Here is a 10,048-nt window from a genome sequence, read left to right on the forward strand (position 1 = left end):
CCACCACCCACCACCACCACCCCCCCGCCCCCGCTTTAGCTCTGTGCCTGTCCTTGAGGACAAAGAAAATGAAATCCTAGAGAGAGGGTGAGGGCTCGTTTTCTTGGCTGCTACAGAATCAAAGATTGACAAAAAAAAAAAAATGAAACCTTACATTGAAGGCATTCAGGAAATACTCCTGGTGAACCACTGTGAGTGAGAACGAGTGCAGCAATAGAATAAGAAAAACACAGTGGCCAGTTACATGAAGCGAGGCCCGTCTACAGCAGCTGGAGTCTGGTGCTTTATGTTTACCTTTGATGATTCTTCAAGAGAGAGACTTAGAAATGACTGTGGCTCCTCAGGTTTGTGTGCTGTGTGTGTGTGTGTGTGGTGTGTGTGTGTGTGTGTGGTGTGTGTGTGTGTGTTGTGTGTGTGTGTGTGTGGTGTGTGTGTGTGTGTGTGGAATGCCTGTCCCCACAGTCTCATTTGAATTTCCTCAAAGTCCAGGATCTAAAATGGCCTGCAGGTTGCTCTAGTAAAATATCGCATATGCTTCTTTTTCTTTCTGCAGCTTAAGGTGTCCAGTAGGATTTGTGTACACACAAACACACCGTGCACACATAAATATACACATACGCTCAGAAGAAGCTGTCATGCTACTGCCCTGCAGCTGTTGTCTGCAGGTGTAGACATCTTTCAGATTTGGCACCGGGGATTCAAAAACAATGACCAACATTGAAGGTATGCTTTCAATCAAGAGAGTCAGTGTGATTCCAACATCTGTCTGAAGGCCACAGAAAAGCAGAAAACTCTTTTCTGTGGCCTTCAGACAGACATAAGTCTTCTGCTCAGTATGTAAAACATGTGTTTGCTGGCAGGGCATTTCATCGTGTGCATGCGAGACCCACTGGTTTTGGTTTAGGCATTTCAGAACCACGGAAAAGCAGCATTTTTTTTCATAATATCTACCACAATAATCTAGATTACTGTGTGAGATAATTTTGCGCCCCTGTATCAACATGAGTAAAAGCATATGAAAAAACATTTAGCGAATGTTTGTAACACATACTGTCTAGACACTTGGCTGGACAATGAGCCTTAAAGGAATTTACTGTGCGTAAATCGTGTATAAGCAGTTGAACAAGGTTGAGCCTGGTGGTCCTTCACTGTGTTGAGCAGTATGTAGGTTGTGCTGGACACAAACAAACAACCAAACTACCTATCTTGTAAGCAATCCATAAAGTTATAATATGGAACTTTTCCACATTAAAATCTCTACAAATGATTAGACCTACATCATATTTTTTATGTTGTGTTCTCACATTATCCCAGATGTTTCCAGCAATTCTCAAACCTAAGAAATCTGTGATTCTACTCATGGGTAACGCTATGTGTCATTTGGTCGCCTTGTCAATGGCGTCATATCCCGTCTGTGCATGCGTTTGGTTGTCTGCCAAAAGCTCAAAATGGACTTTTATTCAGTTTTAAGCAACATTTACAGAATACACTTTTTACACCTTTGGCTGTTTCCAACTATGCATTTTAACGGGAGAAAAAAAGCCAGGCAAATGTTAGGCAGCTCAGCTCACAAACCTCCTGGACGTCTGGATCATAAGTTATCAGAGAAACAAAGGTTACAGCAATCTCAGCTCCCAGCCCTTCCCCGACGTCTCCTGTCCGCCGGACGGGAGCAACTTTAAAAGGTTAAATTCATTTATTCAGTGTTTTACTGGTTATAATCACAAGGTCTGTTGATTTTGGAGAGGAAACCTCTGGATAATGCAGCTCCGGTTAAAACTTCCTGAACAACTGACACTGAAGAATCCAAACTGGGAGAAGCTGACAGCAATGGTGGTGAAGACAACAACTCCCATGATCCACACTACTTCACAACATCGCCACACGCCGTCCTAGCAGCAGAAGTTACATAATGTCGTTCAAAAGTTACATTTTTTTCTTCCTTATAATACCAACATACCCTAAAATATAAATATGGAGCAATAGCCAAGCACTTGCATGACCTCACAAACGGCCCGGTGTCATTGAACCCCCGTGTCAGTGTGCATCCACCCTGCTGAACTGCCTTGAGCAAGACACTGAGTCCCTGACAGCACAAAGAGCATTGTTCTCTAACTGCTGTTGACCCTGTCTTTAAGTGGATCTGCACAATACAATTTTACAAGACACTAACTATAACTTTACAGCATTTTTAATTAAGCCTATAGAAAGTTGTAGGAAAAAAAAGAAAGAAGAATAAAATAAAAAAAATGCTTTAACTGGAACAACTCAAAATACACACCCACCCACCCACCCACACACACACTCCCAGCATATCAAATTATGGGTCATACAACCTTAACTGTCAAATATATTTCACATCAACACACAGCTGGGAGTGCTTTTTAGAGCACACTTACTCTTATGTTTAAACCTCCCTGGGATCCATGTTCTGTCAACTTTGAACTCCTGACCCTCACACAACGGGCCAGTGGGGAGAACAGTCCTCCTTTCTACCCACTACTAATTACTACCACCACCACCACCCCCCCGCCCCCGCTTTAGCTCTGTGCCTTGTCCTTGAGGACAAAAGAAAATGAAATCCTAGAGAGAGGGTGAGGGGCTCGTTTTCTTGGCTGCTACAGAATCAAAGACGTGACAAAAAAAAAAAATGAAACCTTACATTGAAGGCATTCAGGAAATACTCCTGGTGAACCGCTGTGAGTGAGAACGAGTGCAGCAATAGAATAAGAAAAACACAGTGGCCAGTTACATGAAGCGAGGCCCGTCTACAGCAGCTGGAGTCTGGTGCTTTATGTTTACCTTTGATGATTCTTCAAGAGAGAGACTTAGAAATGACTGTGGCTCCTCAGGTTTGTGTGTGTGTGTGTGTGTGTGTGTGTGTGTGTGTGTGTGTGTGTGTGTGTGTGTGTGTGTGTGTGTGTGTGTGTGAATGCCTGTCTCCCACAGTCTCATTTGAATTTCCTCAAAGTCCAGGATCTAAAATGGCCTGCAGGTTGCTCTAGTAAAATATCGCATATGCTTCTTTTCTGTTCTGCAGCTTAAGGTGTCCAGTAGGATTTGTGTACACACAAACACACCCGTGCACACATAAATATACACATACGTTCAGAAGAAGCTGTCATGCTACTGCCCCTGCAGCTGTTGTCTGCAGGTGTAGACATCTTCAGATTTGGCACCGGGGATTCAAAAACAATGACCAACATTGAAGGTATGCTTTCAATCAAGAGTCAGTGTGATTCCAACATCTGTCTGAAGGCCACAGAAAAGCAGAAAACTCTTTTCTGTGGCCTTCAGACAGACATAAGCTTTCTGCTCAGTATGTAAAACATGTGTTTGCTGGCAGGGCATTTCATCGTGTGCATGCGAGACCCACTGGTTTTGGTTTAGGCATTTCAGAACCACGGAAAAGCAGCATTTTTTTTCATAATATCTACCACAATAATCTAGATTACTGTGTGAGATAATTTTGCCGCCCCTGTATCAACATGAGTAAAAGCATATGAAAAAACATTTAGCTGAATGTTTTGTAACACATACTGTCTAGACACTTGGCTGGACAATGAGCCTTAAAGGAATTTTACTGTGCGTAAATCGTGTATAAGCAGTTGAACAAGGTTGAGCCTGGTGGTCCTTCACTGTGTTGAGCAGTATGTAGGTTGTGCTGGACACAAACAAACAACCCAAACTACCTATCTTGTAAGCAATCCATAAAGTTATAATATGGAACTTTTCCACATTAAAATCTCTACAAATGATTAGACCTACATCATATTTTTTTATGTTGTGTTCTCACATTATCCCAGATGTTTCCAGCAATTCTCAAACCTAGAGAAATCTGTGATTCTACTCATGGTAACGCTATGTGTCATTTGGTCGCCTGTCAATGGCGTCATATCCCGTCTGTGCATGCGTTTGGTTGTCTGCCAAAAGCTCAAAATGGACTTTTATTCAGTTTTAAGCAACATTTACAAGATACACTTTTTACACCTTTGGCTGTTTCCAACTATGCATTTTAACGGGAGAAAAAAAGCCAGGCAAATGTTAGGCAGCTCAGCTCACAAACCTCCTGGACGTCTGGATCATAAGTTATCAGAGAAACAAAGGTTAGCAGCAATCTCAGCTCCCAGCCCTTCCCCGACGTCTCCTGTCCGCCGGACGGGAGCAACTTTAAAAGGTTAAATTCATTTATTCAGTGTTTCTACTGGTTATAATCACAAGGTCTGTTTGATTTGGAGAGGAAACCTCTGGATAATGCAGCTCCAGGTTAAAACTTCCTGAACAACTGACACTGAAGGAATCCAAACTGGGAGAAGCTGACAGCAATGGTGGTGAAGACAACAACTCCCATGATCCCACACTACTTCACAACATCGCCCAACGCCGTCCCTAGCAGCAGAAGTTACATAATGTGCGTTCAAAAGTTACATTTTTTTCTTCCTTATAATACCAACATACCTCTAAAATATAAATATGGAGCAATAGCCAAGCACTTGCATGACCTCACCAAACGGCCCGGTGTCATTGAACCCCCCGTGTCAGTGTGCATCCACCCTGCTGAACTGGCCTTGAGCAAGACACTGAGTCCCTGACAGCACAAAGAGCATTGTTCTCTAACTGCTGTTGACCCTGTCTTTAAGTGGATCTGCACAATACAATTTTACAAGACACTAACTATAACTTTACAGCATTTTTAATTAAGCCTATAGAAAGTTGTAGGAAAAAAAAAAAGAAAGAAATAAGATAAAAAAATAAAGCTTTAACTGGACAACTCCTACATGGTGCATCAGGATATGAAATATGCAAGAGGCATACCTTCCCAACCCAAACGCAGCCCTGCCTGAAGCGGATGCTGTGTGTGCATCTAGCATTAGCTTACACGGTTGCTATTAATAGAACTAGTGTCCTCTCTGTAGAGAAGCAAAATGAGCATGTGAGTGATGGAGGGCTTTCCTGGCTCCTGTCCATTTTGAGAGCCAGATGACATCGTGGCATTCGTGTAATTTACCAAACCAGTTTCAATGTCCAAATACCAGAAAATCAGATGATTTGGTGTTTTAAAATCAGTGTCAGTTAAAGTGAAGTGAAGTGAAATATCCTGCACCTACACAGCTGCGGCTATTTCTTTTTTCTTTGTTGCAGTTAGTAACCGCAGTGAAATGACAATCAAACAAAGCTACACCAGTTTGTGTTGTGTACATATCTCTGTGTTTTTGTCTGTTACATAACTATTGTTTACAATGATCAGAATATTATAATACAAGTGCTACAAAAACAAACAAATCCCAACCGCAGAAATCTTAAATTTGCTGCCAAATGTGATGGGATACAGCACCGCAGTTTCACTCAGGTCTGAGAAGCAGATGAACGTTTTCCTTGTGTGAACGCACAGGGTGCAGGTCAAAAAGTTCTTTATTTTAAGTTACTTCATCTCAAACTCTGAATTGATATTCTGTGTTGTGTGAACACAACCCCACTGACCTTACACTGACTTTGTTGTTCAGTCTGCATGGATTATCTTTCAGTAGTGAAAGTAGCTTCTGACTTTGAAGAGAGAACAAACCACAAACCCAAATCTATTTGAAGCCTGACATCTACTGGTGTAGAGCAGATACTGAAGTGACTGTTATTTTGGTGCCAACCATATTGTCAGTTACAACTAATTAGATGATGTATCGTTGTGCTTAATTGCTTTGGTTGCTTATATGGGTCTGTGATTGTATTTAATATAAGGATATAAATCTCAGTATTAGCACTACTGAAGTCAGAATTTGGGTATGACAACTCTAGCCTGTGTAAACTGGTGTGTCCGTACCAACATTGGCGATGTAGAGCTTGTTGTTGAGGATCAGCGCCACCACGGCTGTAGCTCCTCCTGACACCTCCTGCTCCAGCTCCTTCAGACGCTCCTGCACCTTCTGACTCTGAGAAGAAAGCTGGTGGAAGGACACGTTCTTCCCAGCCGGGAGGAGAGGAGGAAGACCGAGGGAGGAGGAGAGGAGAAAAGAGGGGAGGAAAATGTAGTGAGTGGGAGTGAGGGAGGGAGGGAGGGAGGGAGGGAGAGGGGAAGATGGAGATGAGGAAAATAATCAGTAGGAGTAGGCAGATTGAAGGAGGGAAAGAGGAAATGAGACAAATGATAAAAGAGGAGATATGAAATAAAAGAGCATTGAGCAAGAGACGTGGGACGAGAGACACGGGGCGAGATTAAAAGCAAGTGGAAACAAGAGGAAAAGGAGGAGTGGTGGTAAAAGAAAAGAGGAAACAGGCAGGAGGTGAGATGAAAAAGGATAAGAGATGAGTAAGAACACAAGAGATAGTGAGCATGAAAGAAACAGATAAGCAAATAAGAAAAAAACATGAGAACAGACAAACGGAGATTATAACTTCGTGTTCCTAATGAAACACTGCCACAAAAAAGTGACTAACTTCATCTCACAAAAACGCCTACACCTTCAACTGTATCAGACCCGAATGCAATATGTGAAGCGGAGGAAATAGAGGAGAGATAACTGTCGACTGGCGCGAGGAGAAAAAGATGGGGTGGGGGTGGTGGTGGTGGTGGGGGAGGGGGGGGGGGGCTGGATCCACAGAGAGGAAAACTGAGACAGGCTTATCTAATGAAACAGGCTGATGAGACCAATTAGAACATAATAAGCTCATTCTCCAATGGCTGCACATTAGCTCACACACTGGTGCCCGAATCTGAGGTTGCTATGGAAACCAACACAAGAATTCCTCGTCTCGGTTTACAGCTTAAACTGTAAATATGCTTTTTGCTGAGCGCGTGTGGTGCGTGTGGTACCTCGTTGTGCGGTAGGACGTAGTTGGACAGGTGGGCTTTCTCAGCCAGAGCGTCGCCTATCGTCTCAAAGTAGCTCTTCTCCACCGCATCAAAGGCCTGCAACAACAATAACACACACCTGGATGTATGACAATGACACAGAAATGTAGGTGAGGAAGAGTATTGCTACTGTAGAGTTGATAACTGATGACCTTCAAGTCAGTTCAACAGAACAGGTGGGATCTTCTGTTAATGGTGTTTAGCGCAGTGTAATGTCAATAGAATGGGAGCAGTATTAGCACCTTGGGGATAAACATCCACAATGCAGTGAACTACCATCTTCCTTCATCTGATCAAGTTAGCTTGTAAATGTAATGCAGTTTTGCAGTCGACCACCACAAACATGTTTAAGCTTTGGGGGAAACACTGCACAGCTCTGGTTGTTTTCTGTTTCATGTAAAACACTTTGAGCTGCTTTTGATGCACAGTCGTGAATGCCGTATAAAGCCATGAAAATATGCATACACTGCTAGATACACCAGTATTATTGATTGATGTTTCTGTGAGTATTTTTTATTGTGATCACTGACGAAAATTCAAACTGCGGAGCTGTGTGGCAATGAAAGACTTCATTAAACGCATTAGCTTCATGCAGATACAGTCTACTTGTGCAGAGGTGAAAAAATAAGCAGGGTTTAAATTTCTCTCTCAAGCTCTGTTTTGTCATTTGTCACACAACTATTTCGGGCACTTTTTTGTGTGTATACTTTAAATTCCCTAAAGGAAAGAGTGGTTGAAAATGGGCTCCGTTCTCTCTCTTTATTTAAACGACTATCATGTCTCACCCTCCCTGCGATGTCTGACGTTTCACCCTGCCTTCAAGTGTGGCCATTCAGTCGCTAAATAATCATTAACATGTAACGTAAAAACATACAAACCTGAGTAAGGATCCTGCGGACGTCGCCGTCTGTGTGATTGGAAGTGAGCTGTCCTAGCAGCAGTTCAGCTGTGAGACACTGGGAGGCAAAACTGGCCACTCTGCTGCCATCATATCCGTTAAACACCCCGTACAGGAAGCAGCCATCCTCGCCTCTGATTAGTGGACAAAACACAACAAACATGAGGCTCCTGTTACACTTCAAGCAGGAAAGACAGTAAGAATTTGGACAAAACATCCTTCATCCACAACTCTCAGGATTGTAGTTTGTTTGGTGTAAAGTGTAAGGTTAAGAGGTGTGAAGGCCCAATGATTTCTGTTTGTGTGACATGTTTGAGAACAACTGAATGGGTTAGGAGAAACTGACAGTAACTAGATATGTACATCTTTTATTTAAGTTACTATAAATGTTGAATTTGAGACTTTGAAATACAGCACAGAGACTCATTCACATTTAATGTAACTCCTTTCTGCAGTTTGAGTGCTTGGCTGCCTTGACTTCATGCAGTACCTGTAGCAACATGACTGCATATGTAACAATCTTTTGGATCAATGTGATTTATTTCCACATAATTAGGCAAGCAATACCACACAGCCACAAGGGAAAGCTGTAAAGCACATTACACACAATTCTCTGGTTGTGTTTGCTGTGCACGTTCACAATCAAATAATCCATAACCTGCTTTTCCACTGATAACTGCATCTATTAGCAAGAGTGAAACCAGATGCCTGATGTTCATAATGCACTTGTTCCCCTGGTGGAGGATTTTATAAAATGGAGAAATACTATAATATTGACATAGTAGAAAGAGATTTATTTACATTCATTGTTCCCTATAATTGGGCAATATTAAGCCTGGAATGTTGTTTTTTACCGCAAGTTATCATAATGTTACCAAAAAGGTAATAAGTGGATGTGTTTTTGGGTCAGCAAGTTTGCAATCATTAAAGACTCAATTTTTAAAGCCCTGTGTGAGACACAGAATCCCCACCAGGGACCTGTTTTAAAAGTGGGCACCAATATAATGATGCCATCAGCTGGATGAACAACAGGTAGTTTGATTATTTTACATGTGACAAATATTTATTTACTGTATAGCATTCATATAAATGATCCCCACTGAAAAAAGGTGTCTCCTCCTCAGCAGCTATCACTGTAGGCTTGACACGCTTTTGTTTTTGTTTTTTTTTACTTCATTCTCTGTTCTCATTGAAGGCTCACCTGAACCTGAGGTGTCCATCCTCGTTGGGATGGCTCTGAGTTCCTTTCCCATCAGGACTGTACACACAATTGGGAGCTGTGCCAACCCCACACATCTGGCACAGTGGCAGGTCATCTGTCCAGCTCTGATGCTGTCAGGGCAAAAAGGGAATAAGGGATAAGGCCTTACTCCATACATCAAGACATGAGTAGTCATCTGTACAGATTATCTGTTCCAGGTCAAGTAGAACAAGCAGACAACATTTGGTTACATCTGCTTTGAGTCCCACCGCTTTATTATGGTTAAGCTCACCCCAGATAGTGACACTATGAATGCTATGCTGTTTAACCAGTAGACAAATAGGAAAATCAAAACAGCAAAGTTAAATACTGTAATCTGTATTTATCTGCATTAAAATGGACAAAAATGACCATTGTGGTTTTAACCCTCAATGCCTACATTAAAGAACGACACAGTCTCCATAGGATGTCAGTGGAACCACAGAACATAGACCCCAGTCGGACATAAATCAGGACCTATTAGACAACATACACCATCATAACAATCACACCAAGCAAAGTTTCTGAGGAATCATTTAAGTGAAAAAAAACTAACATACTAACACATTTATCGCTTCACAAAAACGGACAATATAAACTCTAACTTACAGCCAGAAATTTGTTCACCGTGTTTGTTTACAAAGTGGAGAGTTAGCCGATTCTGACTCTCAGCTAATTCACACAAACTGTGTGACAGATATACAGGAACCGGTCACACCCTTAGATATAGCTACTGCCTTTGGTGATTATACACCAGTGAATCGCATTATTTTGGGATTAGAGTTGGGATAGCTAGCTAACTGTTAGCAAACCTCTTAATAAGATCAACTAAATTAGCTAGCAGTAGCATCACTGAACACAGGAAACAACACTGAACGAAAAAAAAGCAAAGACGAACACCGAGCAAGATTAAAGAGACCAAAGCATTCAACTGTAATAATTCAACTGTGACATTACATGTTAGTGAAAGTAATATATAGTTGAGTTTTCACTTACGCTCTGCATTAAATTCCTACGCTGAGCCGCCATGTTGGACGGGAGTCGTTGCATTCACGGACAATTCGTC

The 10,048-nt window shown here is 42.0% G+C and overlaps 1 protein-coding gene across 3 annotated transcripts in view; it reads right to left on the bottom strand.

Annotated features, from left to right (window-relative positions):
* The window catches only part of tab1 (TGF-beta activated kinase 1 (MAP3K7) binding protein 1), a 20,194-nt gene extending 10,146 nt beyond the window's left edge, over positions 1–10,048 (bottom strand). For 2 of the 3 annotated variants that reach the window (XM_022764486.1, XM_022764485.1), the window contains exons 1-5: positions 9,979–10,048; positions 8,944–9,074; positions 7,723–7,876; positions 6,806–6,901; positions 5,816–5,954 (exon numbers count right to left, since the gene is read on the bottom strand). In XM_022764486.1, coding sequence (XP_022620207.1) covers positions 5,816–5,954; positions 6,806–6,901; positions 7,723–7,876; positions 8,944–9,074; positions 9,979–10,032 — 574 coding nt within the window. In that variant the 5' untranslated portion in view covers positions 10,033–10,048. The remainder of the gene's footprint in view (positions 1–5,815; positions 5,955–6,805; positions 6,902–7,722; positions 7,877–8,943; positions 9,075–9,978) is intronic. The other variant, XM_022764487.1, reaches the window with a different exon arrangement.

This window comes from Seriola dumerili, unplaced genomic scaffold (genome assembly GCF_002260705.1).
Source record: "Seriola dumerili isolate Sdu_G_001 unplaced genomic scaffold, Sdu_1.0 BDQW01000538.1, whole genome shotgun sequence".
In the NCBI taxonomy this organism is placed as follows: domain Eukaryota; kingdom Metazoa; phylum Chordata; class Actinopteri; order Carangiformes; family Carangidae; genus Seriola; species Seriola dumerili.